The sequence below is a fragment of the Salvelinus fontinalis genome, chromosome 5 (genome assembly GCF_029448725.1).
Source record: "Salvelinus fontinalis isolate EN_2023a chromosome 5, ASM2944872v1, whole genome shotgun sequence".
Lineage (NCBI taxonomy): Eukaryota > Metazoa > Chordata > Actinopteri > Salmoniformes > Salmonidae > Salvelinus > Salvelinus fontinalis.
The window spans coordinates 46,177,936-46,202,478 of record NC_074669.1 but is presented as its reverse complement, the minus strand read 5'-3'; the positions used below and the strand labels follow the sequence as shown (position 1 = coordinate 46,202,478).

Sequence of the window (24,543 nt, the reverse complement as noted above, 5' to 3'; positions counted from 1 at the left end):
ATGTGGCCACTGACACTGAAATGCTGCATGTAGGCCTACTATACTTTACAGTAATGATGGATCTACTCAGCTAGTTTGAAATAAATCATTTACCAATCTCTATAAGAATATATTTTAATTCAAATCAAATTGTATTTGTCACATGCACCGAATACAACAGGTGCAGTATACCTTACAGTGAAATGCTTACTTACAAGCCCTTAACCAACAATGTGTTTTTAAGAAAAAATGAAGAAATAAAAGTAACAATTAATTAAAGAGCAGCAGTAAAATAACAATAGCGAGGTTATATACAGGGGGTACCGGTACAGCGTCAATGTGCGGGGGCATTGGTTAGTCGAGGTAATATGTACATGTGGGTAGAGTTATTAAATTTATGCATAGATAAATAGATAATAACAGAGAGTAGCAGCAGCCTAAAGGGGTGGGGGCAATGCAAGTAGTACGATGCAAGTAGTACAAAAACATTTAAAATTATATGCAATTATATAGGCTTGTTGTAAACATTTTGTAAACATTCATGCAAATTATGAATAAAAAAAAATTGATAGCGTAGTAGTTCAGTATGAGACAAATACTAATTTAATGAATTTCAAAATGTTTTTAGTACCCCTCCATTTTCCCACCATCCAAGTACTCTGAATGCAAACAGACTATGCAACTCCTCCTGGCTAGTCTACTTTCACCTCCCCCTGCCCATCCTCTCTCTCCCACTATATCGCGAGAGATAGGGAGCGCAGAAATATTCATATGTTAGCAACAACTGTTATAAAATTATAATTATATCGCGGATATATGAACGAATTGTAATGTAAGCCAACGCAAGATTGCTAAATTAGTTATTTATTTATAGCTGGCTAGCTAATAATAATAGCTAGCAATATATTAACGGTAGCTAGCGATTCGCCTGTCGGCTGTAGTAGCACATCTGGGAGGTACAAGTTACTATTAACTAGCTAACTGTAAAGTCACAATTTTGAAGACACGCGTGTACAAGTGGGTAAACATAACATTACTTCAATTAGCTAGCACCCCTTATTCAATGGTAATAGCCATAGCCTAGCTAGCTACTATTAGCTGGCTAAACCGCTGTTATTGAATTAAAACAGCTAGCTAGGCTTACATTTTAGCTTCATTGTTGAATTGTGGCTAGTTAGCTAACTGCTTCAAGCTGGTGATTTTTATTTAGTTAGCTAACATGGTTCTGTTCAGAAGATGGACGGCGTTACTAGCTAGCTGTGGTGCCTCGCTAGTTAGCGAACGTTAGCTAGCTAGCGCAGTAACGCTTACTAGATTGTTTATCACGCGATGTGCTGGCTCTTGTTGCTAGTTAACGTTAGCTAAGCTAACATGACCACACTGTCTGTAGTTTTGCCATGCCCACGCACTATCATTACTCTGTAATATTAGCTGTCTAGTTAGTGAACTGTCTCATTTGTGTTATTTTAGCAATCAAGCACTGCCCTCGAGTTTCTGACGAGGCCGACAATGGTTTGTGATTTCCAGCTAACTGTGTTAGCCAGTAACGTTAGTACTAACCAGGCTCTGTGGATTGTTTACATCCAGCGCCAGTTTGCAAACTAGCCGGGTAGTGTTGTTAGTTAGCTAGCTAACTACAATAATCTAGCCAGCAAGGTGTTTTTTTTCCCGCCATCAAGGTAGTTAGTTAGTTATGCCACACTATTTTTGGATTTGCTACAGTATGTCAAAGTGATTACGCGGCTACTAATCTGAACACTGACAAATCAGTTGGTGGATCTTCACCATATCTAGCTACCTAAGTACCGTTATGTGAAGATCTCTAGCTAGCCAATTGAATGGGTTGTCAGTCAAACGGGTTGCTTATTAATTTGTTGTTTTTGTGGTTGTAAAGCAGACTCAATTTAAATCAGTGACACTTGACACAACTTTTATGACCACTAGTCTAACAGACAACAACTACAGGTGGCAACCGGTGCTAGGGGTATTTGTATTAGTTACACAGTTGATTAGATATTTTAGATCATATTAGAGTTTGTTATGGATCTGGAGAATATATGTAACAGGTAATGTGATGTCACCATTTGATTATGCTTGTATTGTTTTCACAGGCTGCAGTTGTGTTCTTGTGGATGTGTGGTGGACCGTAAGCAGGGCGGCCACTTGTGAACCTCACCTATTTACCTTGACCCATTGTCCTATACCTCCTCCCTGACTTCTCCCTTTTTCTCGTCTTTTATCATAGACCTTTTTAAATGTATGAAAGCATGTTGCACAGAGACAGACACCCTATATTTCTACCTCTTCTCCGTCTGTGCTCATCAGTGTGTTACGGTAGTCTTTTAGCTGAAGGTTTTAAATGGGGGTGAATCTACTCTGTGCCTGGTGTAGTACGGTACTTGAATTCCCACCCATTTGTAAATTAGCCCCGATGAGCTGTGCAGATTTCATTAATCAACTTTAAGTGATCAACCAATCAGCAGCCAGCTAATTGGCCAATCAGCCCCCCCCTCCACTCCCTCCTGGTAGAATGAACGGCTCTCTTTTAACCCCACCTAGCCTGCGGGCAGCCAACTCCTCTACCCTGCCCCCGTCCCCCTCCCCGTCCCCTCCATCCCCCTCCCTGTTGCCACTGTTCCCTCGGCCACCTCCCTTGGCCCAGCCTCACCCCTCCTCGCTGTCGGACACCCCCACGCCCTCCCCCTGCCTGAGCTGGACGGAGTTCTGTGAGCTGCATGCCCGCATGGCGGCCGGGGACTTTGCCCGCCACTTCCGGGCGTTCCTCTTGGAGAACCCACACTACTCCCCCGACTCTGCTGCCGCCTTCTGTCGCCGCTTCACTGACCGCTTTGTCCGACATTTCCAGAGCGAACTGGAGGGGGTAGCAGGGGCGCCGGGTACAGCCCCCGGGATGGAGGCGGGGAGCTGGGCTCCCCAATCAGACACCACCTCCCTGGAAGAGGAGGCGGTCTCTCTCCCTCCCGTCACTGAGGGAGCCTGCTACCACGCCTGTGCCCCAGCCAACCCGGTGCGAGCCCTGCCCAAGCCTGCCTCCACACGGCTGGTGTTGGAAACCCGAAGTGGGGACCAATTTCAAGATTCCTATGCTGTCACAACGGTCCTCCCCCCATCCTCCTCCTCCTCCTGCTCCTCCTCGGTGGGAGGAGGAAACAACGGCGGGCGGGAAGATAGGGGTGCCCCAGTTACTGTTAAACACTTCCCTGGCGTCGGCCCGGGCAACGGAGAAACAACGGCCGAGGAAGAGGAGGATAGCTGGGCGGGCGTAACAGTCATGGAGGAGGAGGTAGAGCCAGATGAGGGGGAAGCGGATCTGGAAGTTTGCTTAGACAATGAAGACCCCTCCCACATGCCCCAAACGCCTGCCTCCCCTTGCTCCGACACACCCCCTCCCCGCTCCAAGGGTAACGGCACGCCGGCCTCGACAGGAAGCCAGTCCAAAACCAAACTGAAGAAGCGCTTCTCTCTGCGGAGTGTTGGGCGCAGCGTGCGGGGTAGTGTCCGGGGCATCCTGCACTGGCGCAGCTCGTCCAGCGACTCCCCCCAGAGCTCCTCCCAGCTGCCCTCCAGCTACAGCTACACAATGGGGGTCCAGGACGCTGCCACCGGCTCTTCCTCCAAGAGGAACTCTGGCACTCAGCCCCCTACACCCACCTCCTCCATGCCAGTTTCCCTCTCCCTGCCCCTCTCCCTTCCCCACTCCTCCTCCTCCCTGCCCCCGTCTTCTTCCAGCAGTGCCACCTCCCTCTCGCTGTCGGAAGCGCGGGACCGCCGGCGGAGCAATGGCGAGGGGGGAGAGAAGGAGAAGTGGAGCCACCGGCTGGAGAAGTTGCGTCTGTCTCGCTCCCCGCCCCCCGTTCTCTCCTCAGCGCCCACTTCGACCGTGGTGTCGCCTTCCTCCGGCCTGCCCCCCAGCAGCAGCAGCAGTGCCACCGTGAGGAAGACGGGCCGGCTGGTGAGGGAGGGAGGAGTCAGCGTCAGCTCCTCCATGCCAGATGAGTTTGCCGGGAGCCACGGTGGTTTCCCTGGCTTTTCCTTTGGCCTGCTGCACCACGGCACACAAGAACACAACAACGCTGGCACCGGCTTAAACAACACCTCGTCCACCGCTAATGCTGCTCAAACAGCCGCAGTGCAGCCTCTCGTCCCCGGGGGCACTGTCGGCTGGAGGGGCGGTCGTTGGCACAAGTGCCGACTGGTCCTGAGGGAGAGGGACAAGGAGGGCGAGCGGGGCGAGGAGTACTATCTGGAGTTCTTCATCCCGCCTAAAGTGAGTGTGAGACCTGCCCTGTGCAACTCAATATTAGGAAGGTGTTCTTAATGTTTGATATACTCGGTGTATATAGCTGCCCGCCCCCAAAAAATCATATTTGATAATGATACATTAATAATACGCTTGCTATATTATTTTTACGTGAACATAATCAGTGATGAAATTTAAATGCAAAACTCCAGTTTGGTGTTTTTAAGTTGACAGTTTTTGTTTAATGCCCTACCACAGGGGTGTCAAACTCATTCCATGGCGGGCCTAGTGTCTGCAGATTTTTTAGTTTTTCCTTTCAATTAAGATCTAGACAACCAGGTGAGGGGATTTCCTCACTAATTAGTTACCATAATTCATCAATCAAGTACAAGGGAGGAGCGAAAACCTGCAGACACTCGGCCCTCTGTGGAATGAGTTTGACACATGTGCCCTACCAGATAACACTGGAGGATAAAGTTCACCTTTGTAATTGTACTACATTATTGTGAACGCATTATTTGTGACAAAAATATGAAAACCTAATGTGGAATTTAACAATGCTTATTCTTAACATACAAAGTACAACATTTTATTTCAAATCCTTATTGGGTAAAACTATATTATTCCTCCCATTTTTTCAATTTAATTTCCTCATTGTCATTTGAAATCCTGGCCACATTCTTAACAGTTTAGCCTGTCAATCAATCACTGTGGGTGGGATTGTCAGGGGAGGAGCTGGATATTTGAGAGAGTCACAGGATTTGTAGGGGTTTCAGACCTGTTAAGGAATTACTGGGGGTGGGATTTTCAGCGAAGGGAGTAGATTAGTAATTGAGTCATTAAAACAGTTTTTCAATATATTGTGGCAAAACATAACAAAAATATAAACTCAACATGTACATAAAAGATACCAGAAATGTTCCATAAGCACAAAACAATTATTTCTCTCAAATTTTGTGTACACATTTGTTTGTATCCCTGTTAGTGAGCATTTCTCCTTTTTCAAGATAATCCATCAACTTGACAGGTGTGGCATATCAAGAAGCTGATTAAACAGCATGATCATTACACAGGTGAACCTTGTGCTGGGGATAAAAAGGCCAATTTAAAATGTGCAGTTTTGTCACACAACACAATGCCACAGATGGCTCAAGTTTTGAGGGGTGTGTGCAATTGGCATGCTGACTGCAGGAATGTCCACCAGAGCTGTTGCCAGAGAATTTAATGTTAATTTCACTACCATAAGTCGCCTTCAACGTCGTTTTAAAGAATTTGGCAGTACGTCCAACCAGCCTCACAACCGCAGACCACCTCCTGCTGTTGTGATGCTGAGGAGTATATCTGTCTATAATAAAGCCCATTTTTTTGGGAAAAACTCATTCTGATTGGCTGGGCCTGGCTCACCAGTGGGTGGGGGGTTGGAGGCATCAGGGTAGATTGTGTGTCCTTGATATAACACTGAAAGGCATGACAACCTGTCAACATGCTCCTTTGTAATGCTTGGAAATTAATGATATGTCATTGGCGGGCATAATGTGAAAATTGCACAATTTCTCTGAGCGCACAGATGGTGTCTTATTTATTCAATGTTCTTCTCTGTCCCCCTGTCTCTCAGTCCTCCAAGCCCAGGCTGACTATCCCATGTTGCTCTATTGTGGATGTGAGGAGCACCACAGCCCTGGAGGTGCCTGACAAGGAGAACACCTTCCTCCTGCAGGTATACTCTGATTTGTCCATCCTTTCATTTCCTTATTTTTTTCAATTCCTCTTGTTCTCTCAGTTCATTTAATTCAGGTAGTCAGCTCCTGTTCAGCTTGCATCTGTAGACTGACTTGTATTTGGCTTGCTCGCTTTCTCTCACCCCCTCTCTCTCTCACTTCACCTCTCTCTCACCCCCTCTCTCGCTCTCTCACCCCCCCTCTCTTTCTCTCGCCCTCTCTCACCCTCTCTTTTTCTCAACCCCCCTCCCTCTCTCTGTTGCCCCCATTCTCACTCTCTCGCTAACCCTATCTTTCTCTCTGTCAGTTGGAGGGACAGGTGCAGTATGTGATTGAGACGCGAGACGCTGTGCAGATGAGAGCCTGGTTGAGTGACATCAGGAACGGTATATGTATCAGGTAAGCAAATTGTGTGTTAAGTAATACATGTAACACATTAGTTTTCTTTCAAGTCAGTGATTAGGGAGGGGGGGGGGCAGTGAGTGAGAGTTAAGAGGGACCATGTATATGTTTGTATTCACTGTCAACTATTGATGAGGTCAACAGAAGTAGAAGTGACGTCCCACCTAGAACAAGTTTTGTGTATCTTGACTCTACAGTGAACAGGAGGACATAGAAGCTGTGTGTGGGGGACCCATGGACATCAGTGGAACGCCAGAATTCAGTGACCGCCTCTCTCAAGGTGAGTGGGGCATCCCAAATCGACCCCTAGACACCTCCCCAAGCCACTACTCTTAGACCAGTATATACCAACCAGTCAATCACGGTCGTAGTCGACTAGGCATTCCTAGTCGATCACCGAACATTTCTTTGCGCTCCTCTTTTCTTTTTTTGCCTTTGGCTGTTGGTGGTAAATGCACTTGATTCAGCTGCCCTGTGCGCTGGGTAGGCAAAGTGTTCCCATTTTGAACCATTTAGTTTGTCTGAAGGAACAAACTCTGCCTACCCGGCAGACCTGTAGAGCTAAATCAAGTGTGCCTACTGTGCTGGCCAATCGGATAGCTCAAATCACCGTGCCAGCAGCTTCCACTACCCCACAGCAAAGTTTGATACTACCCTAAATGAGATTTAATAACTTTTAAAATCCTGACCAGAGAGACTGTCAAAGAATACAGCAAATAGCTGCTGTTTTTATGATTCAACACTTTTACAAAACATAAAACGCACTTCTTCCTACTTACACTCGCGCTACAACCAGCACTGCAGCTGCAGTGAATGAGTAGCCAAGTGTATCGATAGGCCTGCGTTTTTATTATTAACGGCTCGTCGTGTCTATTTTAATGTAGACTAATATTTCACTTTCTCTGGTCATAGGAACAACATGAATATGTGCATGAGGCAGAAATAATGCTGTGTGACTCGGGGTTGGTCATCAGACTGTGTCCCCTCTCTCTGGTCAGTCTCACTGGAGAAAAATGAGAGATCGGGGACCGTGAGAGGCGGACCCTCTGCTGCTCACTCTCTCCCTCCATCCGCTGAGACTGACCATCAGATGCAGGTACAACCAGACATGGAAACGGTTTGTGGGTTTATGAAATGCACATTCCTTTATTGAATGTAATATGTGTATGATGCCTTGTCCTTTTGGTGCTGCCGATGTAGCCTGTAGAGAGAAACGCAGGTTGTGAGTTCCGCCGGCAATTCATTTGGTTTTGGCAGCAATCATTTGTTTGTTGCAACGCATTTAATGTTTCTTATCTGCCTTTTCTTATGTTACTGCTTTGACATATGACACTTTCTGTACTACTCTAACCCTGGCAACCTCAATCTCCCTTTCTCTCACCGGACACCTCCGATCTCCAGCCCCATGGCACCCCCACAACTAACACACATTACTTTCTCCACCGATACCACACATTCCTTCGTCTCATGTCCTCCTGTACACTTCTCACATCTAGGCATCTCCCTCCGACACACTGCTGCAACATGCCCATAAACTTGACACCTTAAACACTGTTTTATTTTCGGAACAAAAGCTCTCATGGGGTAATTGACACTTCCTTCCATGACCTTATCTGGCAAAGACTCTGCATCAAAACTCAGCATGACAGACAATGTCTTCTCCGTTTCCCCACACTCTCCACTGGATCTACAACTCACCAAACGGCAGGCATTAGACACCGGGAATCTTCAATTTCAACTGCTCCTCCTCAACACTTAATGCTAATCCGGAGCGCCCATTCCCTCTGGGCGGAGGAAACACAATAAATCATCACGAGACCACTCCGAGTTACCTTCAACAACTAAACAGTCCCCAACCTGACACCACATATGGATCAGACAAAATACAGGGATCCATTCGCTCTACAAATCTCACTCCCACTGGGCCAGAATCATCCTTATCATCCTCGGGACAAGGTCCGAATTCAGAGGTCCTCACTGCAGGTATTTCGTCCTCACTCTCGCCAGGTTCCATCTCTGATGGACTTGACGCCGACCTTCCTCACCACACTGCTTCCCTCTATACTCAACTTCTTCTCAGCAGTCATCACTGCACCTGCCACCACAGTTAATTCATCCTCACGCTTGTCACGTTCAATTTCCTCTTCAAGCTCTTCCAAACATTCTGTGAGATCCTCCATTCCATATTCACTCAGGAGATAGTCCACTTTTTCTTTCTTTTTTTGTCTGCCATCTTACCCGCGTGTCTCATCTCATCACCATCAAGCAGCCCCTGCTGCTATCACGATCACATTTTCGGGATATTCTGTCCTCTTCCACTTCATTGATTGGTGTTACAGTATTAGATTGTCAAACAGAACTGTTCAGGAGCTCTAATTATCCAGGGTTCCAGTATGTGGTTGAATTCCAGGGGGGGGGGGGGGGGGGGGGGGGGGAAATGTATGCTTTATGGAGGGTCCTACACAATTTATTGAAATGTATTTGTATTTAGGAATGTTTGATTCATTGCCTAAATAGACTGAACAAAAATATGAATGCAACAATTTCAAAGATTTGACTAAGTTACATATAAGGCAATCAGTCAATTGAAATGAATTCATTAGGCCATCATTTATGGATTTCACATGACTGGGAATACAGATATGCAGACACATCTCCTTTGCAGAGTTGATCAGACTGTTGATTGTGGCCTGTGGAATATTGTCCCACTCCTCTTCAATGGCTGTGCGAAGTTGCTGGATATTGGAGGGAACTGGAACACACTGTTGTACACATCAATCCAGAGCATCCCAAATATGTTCAGTGGGTGACATGTCTGGTGAGTATGCAGGCCAGGGAAGAAAGGGGATATTTTCATCTTTCTGGAATTGTGTACAGATCCTTGCGACATGGGGCCTTGCATTATCATGCTGAAACATGAGGTGATGGCGGCGGATGAATGGCACGACATGGGCCTCAGGATCTCGTCTAAGGATCTCGTCACAGTATATCTGTGCATTCAAATTGCCATCAATAAAATGCAATTGTCTTCATTGTTTGTAGCTTACCTTGCCCATATCATAACCCCACCGCCACCATGGAGCACTCTGTTCACAACGTTCAGCAAACCGCTCGCCCATACGACGCCATACACGCTGTTTGCCATCTGCCCGGTACAGTTAAAACTGGGTTTCATCCGTGAAGAGCACACTTCTCCAGTGGCCATCGAAGGTGAGCATTTGCCCATTGCAGTCGGATCAAGACCCTGGTGAGGACAACGAGCATGCAGATGAGCTTCCCTTAGACGGGTTCTGACAGTTTGTGCAGAAATTCTTTGGTTGTGCTAACCCACAGTTTCATCAGTTGTCCGCGTGGTTGGTTTCAGATGATCCCGCAGATGAAGATGCCGGGTGTAGAGGTGTTGGAGCCGGCTTATGGTAGAGAAATTAACATACATTTCTCTGTCAACAGCTCTGGTGGACATTCCTGCAGTCAGCAAGCCAATTGCATGCTCCCTCAGCTTGAGACATCTGTGGCATTGTGTTGTGACAAAACTGCAAATTTTAGAGTGGCAATTTATTGTCCCCAGCACAAGGTTCACCTGTGTAATGAGCATGCTGTTTAATCAGCTTTTTGATATGCCACACCTGTCAGGTGGATTGATTCTCTTGGCAAAGGAGAAATTCTCACTGACAGGGTACTAATTGTGCAAAACATTTTAGAGAAATAAGCTTTTTCTTGAACATGGGATCTTTTTTTCAACTCAAGAAATGGGACCAACACTTTACATGTTGCGTTTATTTTTTTGTTCAGTATATGTTTATTGTGCTGTTCAGGCCTTTATGTAAGATAACTGTTACCATTGATTTGTGAATGGTCTAAAATGGTACAGTCCAAGGTGAAACCTGATGGGAATTGTACTTGAAACCCTGCCATTTCATTGTTGGCCAGTCAGGACAAGGGTAAGGTTGCCATGCTGGTTGAACGCTATATTTTCAACTATTGATTGAAGCTTCGTTTCTTTGGAGCTCAACTTATTATATGATACATTTGACAGTTTATGGTCCTGTCCACTTTGTTATTTTTGTTTGTACATAGTGTACAGTTTTCCGGTGGCTTCACCTCACCGCTGTAAATAAACAACCTCATTCTGAGTTTGCCCCGTATCGCCTCCTTACTGAAACTTCCACCGCTAGGGTGGCCTCCGTTACAGGCTGACTGCAATAAACATCATTCATAGAGAACTGTTTTTATTTAGTAAATGTTGCATAGGCTTACATTTAAAAAATATATATATATATTTTTAGAAACAGTTCTGAGCTGTAGATCTCGGCTTGCATTTTGAAAGTGAACTTGGCTCAGAAAAGGTTGGTGACCACTGCCTTAGACACTTAATCTGTAAGAATCTACAAACAGCAGACATGTAGCATAAGGTAAGGAGGAGCTATTACCATATTCCTTACCTATCCAATCTTTTCAAATATGACTGCACGGGAATAGGATCTAGGAGCCCATTTGGGATTGTTGTGTGACGATTTCCCTGTGTTTCACAATTTTTTTGCAGCTTTACAAATATACAGTTAGAGCACTTAACACCTGATACAGAAAGCGAGACCAAAAATGTTGTTTTAACTATGTGTCCAACGTTTCGTTGCTATTTGAAAGTACAAGAATAAGGTTTATGTCTGCTTAAATAATAAGACTGATGTTTTTGCTCCTGCCCTGTTGTTGCAGTGTGTTATGGAGGTGTGGGCGGCTCCTCGCCGCTGATGGACCCACGCCCCCCAGAGTTACCGCCCCGCGCCCCTCTGGACGAATCAGACGGACGCGGGGGCGGAGCCGGCCTGGGCACACCATTTGCGGAGACGCCAGATGCCACAGGTGAAGGCTGCTACTTACGCAGTTAGCACACACACGCAAACGCTGGCACAAACACACATACCTGTGTGAATTTACAGTGCAAGTCTGGTGACACCTTTTTTTTGTCTAATCTTTTCATCACTCCCCAAATTCCTCCTCCCCTCATCCCTCCTCACCTCCCAGGCTCCTTCCTGTTCTCAGACGTGGTGGAGGCGGTGGAGCACCCTCTGAGCGAGTGCCAGTGGTTCCACGGGACGTTGTCGCGCCTCAAGGCGGCCCAGCTGGTGCTGGCGGGGGGTACGGCCAGCCACGGCGTCTTCCTTGTGCGCCAGAGCGAGACACGCCGCGGGGAGTACGTCCTCACCTTCAACTTCCAGGGCAAGGCCAAGGTACAAGAGACAGGAGAGGGAGAGTGTGTGTCAAATCAAATCGGATTTTATTTGTCACATGCGCCAAATACAGCTGGTGTGGACTTTACCGTGAAATGCTTGCTTACGAGCCCTTCCCAACAATACAGCGTTTTTAAAATAAAAAAGGAAATGGTAAAAAGAGGAATACAATAAAATACTCAAGAATGGAGCTAAATACAGGGAGTACCAGTACCAGATCAAAGTGCAGAGGTACGAGGTGTTTGAGGTAGACATGTACATGAAGGCAGGGTAAAGTGACTAGGCATCAGGATAGATAATAATAAGGTATTTGAGGTAGACATGTACATGAAGGCAGGGTAAAGTGACTAGGCATCAGGATAGATAATAATAAGGTATTTGAGGTAGACATGTACATGAAGGCAGGGTAAAGTGACTAGGCATCAGGATAGATAATAAGAGTAATAATTAGAGTAAAATAAAGAACAGAGCAGCTGCAGCAAGTTACGTGTGTGCGTTTGTGTTGTCGGTCTGCGTGTAGGTGTTCTGTGTGTGTGCGTATGTAGTGTGTGTGTGTGTGTGTGTGTGTGTGTGTGTATATATACAGGACGGACAGCTGATCATCCTCGCAGTGGCAGACCATGTGGAACAACACCTGCACAGGATCGGTACATCCGAACATCACACCTGCGGTACTGGTACAGGATGGCAGCAACAACTGCTCGAGTTACACCAGGAACGTACAATACCTCCATCAGTGCTCAGACTGTCCGCAATAGGCTGAGAGAGGCTGGACTGAGGGCTTGTAGGCCTGTTGTAAGACAGGTCCTCACCAGACATCACCGGCAACAACGTCGCCTATAGGCACAAACCCACCGTCGCTGGACCAGACAGGACTGGCAAAAAGTGCTCTTCACTGACGAGTAGCGGTTTTGTTTCACCAGGGGTGATGGTCGGATTCGCGCTTATCGTCGAAGGAATGAGCGTTACACCAAGGCCTGTACTCTGGAGTGGGATCGATTTGGAGGTGGAGGGTCCGTCATGGTCTGGGGCGGTGTGTTACAGCATTATCGGACTGAGCTTATTGTCATTGCAGTCAATCTCAACGCTGTGCGTTACAGGGAAGACATCCTCCTCCCTCATGTGGTACCCTTTCTGCAGGCTCATCCAGACATGACACTCCAGCATGACAATGCCACCAGCCATACTGCTTGTTCTGTGCGTAATTTCCTGCAAGACAGGAATGTCAGTGTTCTGCCATGGTCAGCGAAGAGCCCGGGTCTCAATCCCATTGAGCACGTCTGGAACCTGTTGGATCGGAGGGTGAGGTTTAGGGCCATTCCCCCCAGAAATGTCTTGAAACTTCCAGGTGCCTTGGTGGAAGAGTGGGGTAACATCTCACAGCAAGAACTGGCAAATATGGTGCAGTCCATGAGGAGGAGATGCACTGCAATACTTAATGCAGCTGGTGGCCACACCAGATACTGACTGTTACTTTTGATTTTTGATCACCCTTTGTTCAGGGACACATTATTCAATTTCTGTTAGTCACATCTCTGTGGAACTTGTTCAGTTTAGGTCTCAGTTGTTGAATCTTATGTCCATACAAATATTTACACATGTTAAGTTGACAGTGAGAGGACGTTTCTTTTTTTGCTTAGTTAATATATACAGTTTAAGTCGGAAGTTTACATACACTTCGGTTGGAGTCATTAAAACTAGTTTTTCAACCATTCCACACATTTCTTGTCAACATACTATAGTTCAGGCAAGTTGATTAGGACATCTAATTTGTGCATGACACAGGTCATTTTTCCAACAATTGTTTACAGACAGATTAATTCACTGTATCACAATTCCATTGGGTCAGAAGTTTACATACACTAAGTTGACTGTGCCTTTAAACAGCTTGGAAAATTCCAGAAAACGATGTCATGGCTTTAGAAGCTTCTGATAGGCTAATTGACATAGTTTGAGTCAATTGGAGGTGAACCTGTGGATATATTTTAAGACCTTCAAAATCAGTGCCTCTGCTTGACGTCATGGGAAAATCAAAAGAAATCAGCCAAGACCTCAGAAAGAAAATTGTAGACCTCCACAAGTCTAGTTCATCCTTGGTAGCAATTTCCAAATGCCTGAAGGTACCACGTTCATCTGTACAAACAATAGTACGCAAGTATAAACACCATGGGACCACGCAGCCATCATACTGCTCAGGAAGGAGACGCTTTCTGTCTTCTAGAGATGAACGTACTTTGGTGTGAAAAGTGCAAATCAATCCCAGAACAACAGCAAAGGACCCTGTGAAGATGCTGGAGGAAACAGGTACAAGGTATCTATATCCACAGTAAAACGAGTCCTATATCGACATAACCTGAAAGGCCGCTCAGCAAGGAAGAAGCCACTGCTCCAAAACCGCAATACAAAAGCCAGACTACGGTTTGCAACTGCACATGGGGACAAAGATCGTATGTTTTGGGTAAATGTCCTCTGGTCTGATGAAACAAAGATAGAACTGTTTGGCCATAATGACCATCGTTGTGTTTGGAGGGAAAAGGGGGATGCTTGCAAGCCAAAGACCACTGTCCCAACCATGGAGCACGGGGGTGGCAGCATCATGTTGTGGGGGTGCTTTGCTGCAGGAGGGACTGGTGCACTTCACAAAATAGATGGCATCATGAGGATGGACAATTATGTGGATATATTGAAGCAACATCTCAAGACATCAGTCAGGAAGTTAAATATTGGTCTTCCAAATGGACAATGACCCCAAGCATACTTCCAAAGTTGTGGCAAAATGGCTTAAAGACAACAATGTCAAGGTATTGGAGTGGGCATCACAAATCCCTGACCTCAATCCTATAGAAAATTTGTGGGCAGAACTGAGAAAGCGTGTGCGAGCAAGGAGGCCTACCAACCTGACTCAGTTACACCAGCTCTGTCTGGGCCAAAATTCACCCAACTTATTGTGGGAAGCTTGTGGAAGGCTACCCGAAATGTTTGACCCAAGTTAAACAATTTAAAGGCAATGCGTCCATATACTAATTGAGTGTATGTAAACTTCTGACCAATTGGAAATGTGATGAAAGAAATAAAAGCTGAAATAAATCATTCTCTACTATTATTCTGACATTTCACATTCTTAAAATGAAGTGGTGTTGCTAACTGACCTAAGACAGGGCATTTTGACTAGGATTACATGTCAGGAATTGTGAAAAACTGAGTTTAGATGTATTTGGCTAAGGAGTATGTAAACTTTGGACTTGAAATATATTTATAGTGAGTGTACGTAGGGTCACAGGCTTTGCAGTTAGTTTGTGTACCATTAATTGACTATTTTTTGCAGTCTGGCAATTTAGCAGTCTCTGAGCCTGTTCATCCGAGAGCCAATGCTCTGATACTGTTTGCTGGACGGTTAGCAGAGAGAACAGTCTATGACTTTGGTGGCTGGAGTCTTTAGCAATTTTCCCGGCCTTCCTCGGGCATTTTTCCGGCCTTCCTCGGGCACTACCAGTCGTGGTTGAACAGGGAGTACAGAAGGGGACTAAGTACACACCCCTGAGGGGCCCCCATGTTGAGGGTCAGCGTGGTAGAGGTGTTGTTGCCTAACCTCACCATCTGGGGCCGGTCCGTCAGTAAGTCCAGGATCCAGTTGCAGAGGGAGGGGTTCAGTCCCAAGGTCTTAAGCTTGGTGATGAGCTTGGAGGTGACTATGGTGTTGAACGTTGAGCTGTAGCCCATTCTCACAAAGTCATTTCCCCTCTTGTCCCGGTAGGAGGGGGCAGTGTGAAGTGCAATTGAGATTTCATCATCTGTGTATTGGAGTGGGTTTAGGGTGTCTGGGATGATAATGTTGATGTGTGTCACGACCAGCCTTTCAAAGCACTTAATAGTTACAGATGCGTGTGCTACAGGGTGATAGTCATTTAGGCAGGTTACTTTGGAGCTCTTTGGAACTGTGAAAATGGTGGTCAGCTTGAAATATGTTGGGATTACAGACTGGGACGAGGTCTGCGCAGTCTTTGAGAACGTGCAGTGGTATTCCATCTGGCCCATCGGCCTTGTGATTGTTAACCTGTTGAAACGTTTTGCTCACATCGGCCACAGAGCGCGAGATCACACCTGCTAAGTAGCATCCAAGGCTTACCCATATCCCCCTCTCTTCTCCCTTCTTTCGTCTCTCCCCCTTCTCCTTCCATCTATCCCCCTTCTCATTCTCTCTCTCCCCCCATACCTCCCTTTTCCACTTTCTCTCTCTCTCTCCATACTTCTCTTCCCTCCCTCTCACTCCCTTCTCTCTGTCCGCTGCAGCACCTGCGTCTATCTCTGAACGAGGACGGCCAGTGCCGGGTGCAGCACCTGTGGTTCCAGTCCATATTCGACATGCTGGAGCACTTCCGGGTTCACCCAATCCCCCTGGAGTCTGGGGGTGCCTCGGACGTCACCCTCATCAGCTTTGTGGGAGCCACCGCCGTCCGGCAGCCAGGTAACAGGTCAGGGGTGGAAGGTCACAGGATGTTCCACTAGGATGCAACTGCACTGGGTTTACACTGGCCTCTAAAGGCAAGTCTTGGGTGTTGTATGCACCTTGTATGTCTGGTGTATGTGTTTTATGCATTATGATTGGCTTACACTATGCTATTACGCCAGTGAATCAATACAGTGTGCGTGTGTGTCATCCCATTGAAGATCAGGTGTGTGTGTGTGTGTGTGTGTGTGTGTGTGTACAGGCCATAAGTAATGTTGTGTGTGCTAAAACATGGCCACTGCATGATGTTTCTGCCAATGTCATTATAACATAAGACTAGCTGCTTTGCATCCTCATCCTGTGTCCACTACAGCAGGGACGTCACTAGAGATTCATGTATAGGGGGGCTAAGCCGTTTGTAGGGGGTCTGTGCATACCCCCCCCCAGGATTTTTTTTAAAGCCCCCAAAACGTATTTTCATCATGTCTTTTTAGAGTAATAATGGATGCAAAATAATATCAAAAGAAGGTTATTTTTGGTCAAGGTTGGCTAAGTTTGTGTTAGACACTGATCTAATATGACTAACTTAAATTCTAACCACTCTGTCCCCATCCATCCAACACCAACAAAAGGCGCAAAAATGTCTGTACTATGTAGCCACAATACGTTTTGGATTTTATTTTGAGAGAGAGAGAACTGAGAAGACATGCAGGTCATATTATACCATTAGAAAAAAATATTTATTTAAATGTCACCCTTTTGTTAATTGTTGCTCAAAATTAACCCAATAATTCAGACACACGGAACATCTTAAACAGTATCGTCCACAATGGAACAAAACTAAATTCAACTATGAGCTAAACAAAATAAAGAATAACTGGAAAATCATTTGGAATAAAATCTGATAAAAAAAAAAAAAAGTAAGATCCCAAACAAATATTACAACCTATATTACAGAACTGCTTCTCTTTTGGTGCTATATTTTGTGGATGGACGCATCAAAGTGTACCTCCTATTTTTGTTTGAACTGGTAAAATCTTCATTTCTCACCGGATTGGCCTTCGGCGGAGCTGCTGGCACTGCCTCTCTTGAATAATTTCCGTATATCCATCTAACGTTAGTTGTTAGCTAGCCTACAGTTGAGAAATTGAGGATAATACAATGACATTGTGATCAACACTATGTCACCTTTTCTACGCATGACCCACTGATAATTGTTTTGCAATGGCCTACTGAATGAAAGCAATTGAGTATGAAAATATATGTGCATGATGTTACGTCATCTGTCTCATTTATAGCCTGGCACAGATAGCGAAACGATATTAAATACAACGTTAATTAGATATCATCGCCACATAACTTATGTCGATTTTAAAAGACACCGTTAATTTTACCGTTAGCTAACTCGTAACGTCTGTTACACTGTAACTTACAGGCAGCCTCACATAAAAACGTATTGGTTATCAAAGCTTTGGTTATGACCAAAGTCTATAGTAGTGAATACTCTCTCTCTAACTTACCACAAATTCACATCGTAGCCTATCTGCATGAATCCGTCCTGTCAGAGCTTTTTCTTGTCTGTTTACTGTTAGCTAGCAGTCTCAAGCCGCAGAAGTAGCTAACGTTAACCAAAATGTTAGCTACAAGTAGGCCTAACAGTCACTAGCGCCAGCAGCAGCCTCCCCCAGGTCCTAGTGCCCGCCCGGTAAGAAGTTTAAGATGCGATGAAACGGTTGCCTAGCGACGTACCTGCAATACAGCATGCGTGCTTACATGCGCGCGCACACACACACACACACACTGGAGTGGCTCCGCATGGCTTGGTCCCATCAATTTGCACTGATGCGCCCACCCATACACCCCTGCTCATTACAACACAACTGCCGCCCCCCCCTTTTCCTTCACACACAATTCCAAATCAACCCCTTGCTCCTATTACCCTCCCCTTGCCCCTAGCACTCTACCTCCTCTCCTTCTACACCATTCTTTCTGTCCCCCCCCTATCCTGTGTCTTCCAGAGCTCTGATTGGCTGTCTCTGTTATTGTGTTTTCGTTGGGTCATTCTTCGCAGGCCGGGACAGGGCAAGCAGCCGGCCCACAGTCTGTGATGTCATCCCCACGCGCCACCTTGACTCTCCATCAACCCCCATCTCTGACTGTGTGTAAGTGAGGCCAGACTCCACAGAAAGTGACCGAGTGTGAGAGAGAGAGAGAGTGTGAGAGAGAGAGAGAGCGCGAGTGTGTGAGAGAGAGAGAGAGAGCGCAAGTGTGTGAGAGAGAGAGCGCGAGTGTGTGAGAGAGAGAGAGAGCGCGAGTTTGTGAGAGAGAGAGCGCAAGTGTGTGAGAGAGAGAGAGCGCGAGTGTGTGAGAGAGAGAGCGCGAGTGTGTGAGAGAGAGAGCGCGAGTGTGTGAGAGAGAGAGCGAGTGTGTGAGAGAGAGAGCGAGTGTGTGAGAGAGAGAGCGAGTGTGTGAGAGAGAGAGCGAGTGTGTGAGAGAGAGAGCGAGTGTGTGAGAGAGAGACCGAGTGTGAGAGAGAGAGACCGAGTGTGAGAGAGAGAGACCGAGTGTGAGAGAGAGAGACCGAGTGTGAGAGAGAGAGACAGAGTGTGAGAGAGAGAGACAGTGTGAGAGAGAGAGACAGTGTGAGAGAGAGAGACAGAGTGTGAGAGAGAGAGACAGAGTGTGAGAGAGAGAGACCGAGTGTGAGAGACAGAGACCGAGTGTGTGCGAGAGAGACCGAGTGTGTGCGAGAGAGACCGAGTGTGTGCGAGAGAGACCGAGAGTGTGCGAGAGAGACCGAGAGTGTGCGAGAGAGACCGAGACAGTGAGAGACCGTGAGAGAGTGAGTTAGGGAGCGAGAGACAGTGAGAGAGCGAGACCGAGAGTGTGAGAGAGACCAAGAGTGTGAGAGAGTGTGAGTGAGTGAGAGAGACAGAGTGTGAGTGAGAGAGACATATTTAATTTTGTATTATTATTTACTGCCATTCTATATTATTATTTGTCATTGTTTATAATTTTATTACAATGTATATTGTATACATTGTTGCTTTGGCAATATTGACACAATGTTTGTCATGCCAATAAAGCAGCTTGAATTTGAATTTGAGAGACAGTGAGAGAGGGAGACAGTGAGAGAGGGAGACAGTGAGAGAGGGAGACAGTGAGAGAGGGAGACAGTGAGAGAGGGAGACAGTGAGAGAGGGAGACAGTGAGAGAGGGAGACAGTGAGAGAGGGAGACAGTGAGAGAGGGAGACAGTGAGAGAGGGAGACAGTGAGAGAGGGAGACAGTGAGAGAGGGAGACAGTGAGAGAGGGAGACAGTGAGAGAGGGAGACAGTGAGAGAGGGAGACAGTGAGAGAGGGAGACAGTGAGAGAGGGAGACAGTGAGAGAGGGAGACAGTGAGAGAGGGAGACAGTGAGAGAGGGAGACAGTGAGAGAGGGAGACAGTGAGAGAGGGAGACAGTGAGAGAGGGAGACAGTGAGAGAGGGAGACAGTGAGAGAGGGAGACAGTGAGAGAGGGAGACAGTGAGAGAGGGAGACAGTGAGAGAGAGACCGAGTGTGTGTGAGAGAGAGACCGAGTGTGTGTGAGAGAGAGACCGAGTGTGTGTGAGAGAGAGACCGAGTGTGTGTGAGAGAGAGACCGAGTGTGTGTGAGAGAGAGACCGAGTGTGTGTGAGAGAGAGACCGAGTGTGTGTGAGAGAGAGACCGAGTGTGTGTGAGAGAGAGACCGAGTGTGTGTGAGAGAGAGACCGAGTGTGTGTGAGAGAGAGACCGAGTGTGTGTGAGAGAGAGACCGAGTGTGTGTGAGAGAGAGACCGAGTGTGTGTGAGAGAGAGACCGAGTGTGTGTGAGAGAGAGACCGAGTGTGTGTGAGAGAGAGACCGAGTGTGTGTGAGAGAGAGACCGAGTGTGTGTGAGAGAGAGACCGAGTGTGTGTGAGAGAGGGACCGAGTGTGAGTGAGAGAGGGACCGAGTGTGAGTGAGAGAGGGACCGAGTGTGAGTGAGAGAGGGACCGAGTGTGAGTGAGAGAGGGACCGAGTGTGAGTGAGAGAGGGACCGAGTGTGAGTGAGAGAGGGACCGAGTGTGAGTGAGAGAGGGACCGAGTGTGAGTGAGAGAGGGACCGAGTGTGAGTGAGAGAGGGACCGAGTGTGAGTGAGAGAGGGACCGAGTGTGAGTGAGAGAGGGACCGAGTGTGAGTGAGAGAGGGACCGAGTGTGAGTGAGAGAGGGACCGAGTGTGAGTGAGAGAGGGACCGAGTGTGAGTGAGAGAGGGACCGAGTGTGAGTGAGAGAGGGACCGAGTGTGAGTGAGAGAGGGACCGAGTGTGAGTGAGAGAGGGACCGAGTGTGAGTGAGAGAGGGACCGAGTGTGAGTGAGAGAGGGACCGAGTGTGAGTGAGAGAGGGACCGAGTGTGAGTGAGAGAGGGACCGAGTGTGAGTGAGAGAGGGACCGAGTGTGAGTGAGAGAGGGACCGAGTGTGAGTGAGAGAGGGACCGAGTGTGAGTGAGAGAGGGACCGAGTGTGAGTGAGAGAGGGACCGAGTGTGAGTGAGAGAGGGACCGAGTGTGAGTGAGAGAGGGACCGAGTGTGAGTGAGAGAGGGACCGAGTGTGAGTGAGAGAGGGACCGAGTGTGAGTGAGAGAGGGACCGAGTGTGAGTGAGAGAGGGACCGAGTGTGAGTGAGAGAGGGACCGAGTGTGAGTGAGAGAGGGACCGAGTGTGAGTGAGAGAGAGACCGAGTGTGAGTGAGAGAGAGACCGAGTGTGAGTGAGAGAGAGACCGAGTGTGAGTGAGAGAGAGACCGAGTGTGTGTGAGAGAGACCGAGTGTGTGTGAGAGAGACCGAGTGTGTGTGTGAGAGAGACCGAGTGTGTGTGTGTGAGAGAGACCGAGTGTGTGTGTGTGAGAGAGACCGAGTGTGTGTGTGTGAGAGAGACCGAGTGTGTGTGTGTGAGAGAGACCGAGTGTGTGTGTGAGAGAGACCGAGTGTGTGTGTGAGAGAGACCGAGTGTGTGTGTGAGAGAGACCGAGTGTGTGTGTGAGAGAGACCGAGTGTGTGTGTGAGAGAGACCGAGTGTGTGTGTGAGAGAGACCGAGTGTGTGTGTGAGAGAGACCGAGTGTGTGTGTGAGAGAGACCGAGTGTGTGTGTGAGAGAGACCGAGTGTGTGTGTGAGAGAGACCGAGTGTGTGTGTGAGAGAGACCGAGTGTGTGTGTGAGAGAGACCGAGTGTGTGTGTGAGAGAGACCGAGTGTGTGTGTGAGAGAGACCGAGTGTGTGTGTGAGAGACCGAGTGTGTGTGTGAGAGACCGAGTGTGTGTGTGAGAGACCGAGTGTGTGTGAGAGACCGAGTGTGTGAGAGAGACAGAGACCGAGTGTGTGAGAGAGACAGAGACCGAGTGTGTGAGAGAGACAGAGACCGAGTGTGTGAGAGAGACAGAGACCGTGAGATGAGAGAGAGAGACAGAGTGTGAGATGAGAGAGAGACAGTGTGTGAGATGAGAGAGAGACAGTGTGTGAGATGAGAGAGAGACAGAGTGTGAGATGAGAGAGAGACAGAGTGTGAGATGAGAGAGAGACAGAGTGTGAGATGAGAGAGAGACAGAGTGTGAGATGAGAGAGAGACAGAGTGTGAGATGAGAGAGAGACAGAGTGTGAGATGAGAGAGAGACAGAGTGTGAGATGAGAGAGAGACAGAGTGTGAGATGAGTGTGAGATGAGAGAGAGACAGAGTGTGAGATGAGAGAGAGACAGAGTGTGAGATGAGAGAGAGACAGAGTGTGAGATGAGAAATAGTGTGAGATGAGAGAGAGAAAGAGTGTAAGATGAGAGACAGACAGAGTGTGAGATGAGAGAGAGAGAGAGGGAGACGTAGTGGAGCGAGCGTTAGGGAGACGTAGTGGAGCGAGCGTTAGGGAGACGTAGTGGAGCGAGAGTTAGGGAGACGTAGTGGAGCGAGAGTTAGGGAGACGTAGTGGAGCGAGAGAGAGGGAGACGTATTACAGCGGGAGAGGGAGACGTATTACAGCGGGAGAGGGAGACGTAGTAGAGCGTGAGTGAGAGAGAGACGTGGTGGAGCGCGAGAGAGAGAGGGAGACATAGTAGAGAGAGAGGGAGACGTAGTAGAGAGAGGTAGACGTAGTGGAGAGAGAGAGAGAGGTAGACGTAGTGGAGAGAGAGAGAGGGAGACGTGGTAGAGAGAGAGGGAGACGTGGTAGAGAGAGAGGGAGACGTGGTAGAGAGAGAGGGAGACGTGGTAGAGAGAGAGGGAGACGTAGTAGAGAGAGAGGGAGACGTAGTAGAGAGAGAGGGAGACGTAGTAGAGAGAGAGGGAGACGTAGTAGAGAGAGAGGGAGACGTAGTAGAGAGAGAGGGAGACGTAGTAGAGAGAGAGGGAGACGTAGTAGAGAGAGAGGGAGACGTAGTAGAGAGAGAGGGAGACGTAGTAGAGAGAGAGAGAGAGAGACGTAGAGAGAGAGAGAGAGAGACGTAGTGGAGAGAGAGAGAGGTAGACGTAGTGGAGAGAGAGAGGTAGACGTAGTGGAGCGCGAGTGAGACGTAGTAGAGCACGAGAGAGAGGGAGACGTATTAGAGCGTGAGAGGGAGACGTAGTAGAGAGAGGGAGCCGTAGTGGAGCGCGATAGGGAAACGAAGTGGAGAGAGAGAGGGAGACGTAGTGGAGCGGGAAAGAGAGAGACCTAGAGCCAGAGAGAGAGACATAGAGCGAGAGACCTAGTCTGCACCAACCTTATCTTGAACTGGACCCACCATAGAGTATTTTTGAGAACACAGCTCACTCCTGGAGCAGTGACTTGAGAGACCACCTCTGCTATAGAATGTTGTATCTGCTAAAAAGTTTAGGGTCACGTAGAATCTTCATAGAACATTTTCAGACGATGCGTTGTTTTGTGCTTTATATGATATGTATTTAATAGATGTGAACAAGGTGTGTGTTTATGTGCATGCACAGTGTGTTTGTCTCGACTGATTCCATGACTCACATGGACCTGTCACACAGACGTTGCGGCCATGACTCTCACTCTCTCTCCCCCTCTTCCTCCTCTTCTCACCGCTCACTCTCTGGAAATTTCACCTTCATCTTGTCCCCCACCCTGCCCACCCCTCCTTTATTTACACCTTTTTCCACTCTTTCTTTCTCTGCTTTTCTCTCTTGGCTGTTCTTTCCTCCCAACAGACTTGACCAGCAAACCCCGTAGCTCTCCCCAGCCTCCTCCTCCACCACCCCTGCCCCCTGGCCGGCCGCCGGCGGGGAGGGGAGGGGGTTAGAAGGACGTACTAACACTATTAAAACACAAGCATTCTGGGAGATTCGGCAAGATTCGGCAAGATGGAGAGAAAGAGAAAATGGGTGAAAGAGAAGAGAGAGGGATGGGAGCACCTTACAACACTAAATATAGGTACACTAATGTTTAGCGAGATAAGCTTTTTTGCCGGTACAACTCTTGGTACGCTTTTTGTAGACTTTTGAATCAATTCATGGATGTAGGTAGTGAGAGAGAGATATCCTCTGAACCCAGTAGTACCATACCTCAATATCCTGCAGACTTTCTACTGGCCAACAGTACACTTTCACAGAGGTGGAGATGGAGGACAACCATATACTTACTAGGTGGCAGAGAGACTAGGCTAGAACTGGCAAGCAGGATACATATACCTCAGTCACTTTTTCAACCTCACTCTCTTTTTCTCTCCTCATTTTCTGGTTTTCTTTAATGGTAGAGAAGTGGCCAGAGGTAGAGAGAGAGCGAATATATATTCAGATAAAATACTTTATTATTGATAATAATAATGATACGATTAATGATAATGGAAATAATGATGGTCGGAATTAATAGTATTAATTTTATTTTGTTTTTAAAATGCCTTTTATTGCACGTTGTTAACTCCATGTAATGCGTAACACTTGTTCCTGCCCCCATCCGATTATTTCAGTTGAAATTTGTTTGTGCCTTTTTTTATATTGCTAAGCCTCATACTCAGTCTTTCCCTCATGCTCATACAGTCCTCTCCTCCTGGACCTCATCCTAATTTCATTTTAATGTGCAGAAATAGAATATAAGAAAAACATAAGGGGGGGGGGGGCATTTTTCTACTCGTGCCTTTTTGTGTTATCACCTCTGTCATACTCCTTCAACCTGTGCCTTGGTTGTGTAGCCATGTCCGTCTGTTTGCCATTCAGTTCAGTGCCTCTATCTTTCATTATCTTTGTATCTCCCTCCTTCCTCTCTTTGTTTATACCTTCTTCTTGTTTGTCCTCTACTCAGATCCTTGTAATCATCATTTACACATCTTACCCCATGCCCCTGTTCATCCTTTTCAAATTTTGAACTCTATTTGTGCCTTTCTGTCTCTGTCTGTCTCTCGCGCTCTCTTTTGCTGGGACCTTGTGTTGACGGTGGGCAGGGTTTTGTCCAACCTGTGTGGTTAGTTTCAGGTACTGCATTGAATTTGATGATATGATATAATATAATTATACTGAA

The 24,543-nt window shown here is 47.2% G+C and overlaps 1 protein-coding gene across 2 annotated transcripts; it reads left to right on the top strand.

The window, feature by feature from the left end:
* The first annotated feature begins 644 nt into the window (after positions 1 to 644).
* LOC129855680 (SH2B adapter protein 1-like) lies at positions 645 to 23,307 on the top strand. 2 transcript variants are annotated; one of them, XM_055923595.1, is made up of 10 exons: positions 645 to 996; positions 2,091 to 4,267; positions 5,856 to 5,957; positions 6,266 to 6,357; positions 6,558 to 6,640; positions 11,074 to 11,220; positions 11,383 to 11,588; positions 15,879 to 16,053; positions 18,107 to 18,197; positions 23,238 to 23,307. In XM_055923595.1, the coding sequence occupies exons 2-10, from the start codon at positions 2,510 to 2,512 to the stop codon at positions 23,257 to 23,259; spliced, it is 2,676 nt and encodes an 891-aa protein (XP_055779570.1). In that variant the 5' UTR covers positions 645 to 996; positions 2,091 to 2,509; the 3' UTR covers positions 23,260 to 23,307. The 2 variants fall into 2 exon arrangements, with proteins under 2 accessions (XP_055779570.1, XP_055779571.1); XM_055923596.1 differs by lacking the exon at positions 645 to 996 and having other exon boundaries at positions 1,003 to 4,267.
* The last annotated feature ends 1,236 nt before the right edge of the window (positions 23,308 to 24,543 follow it).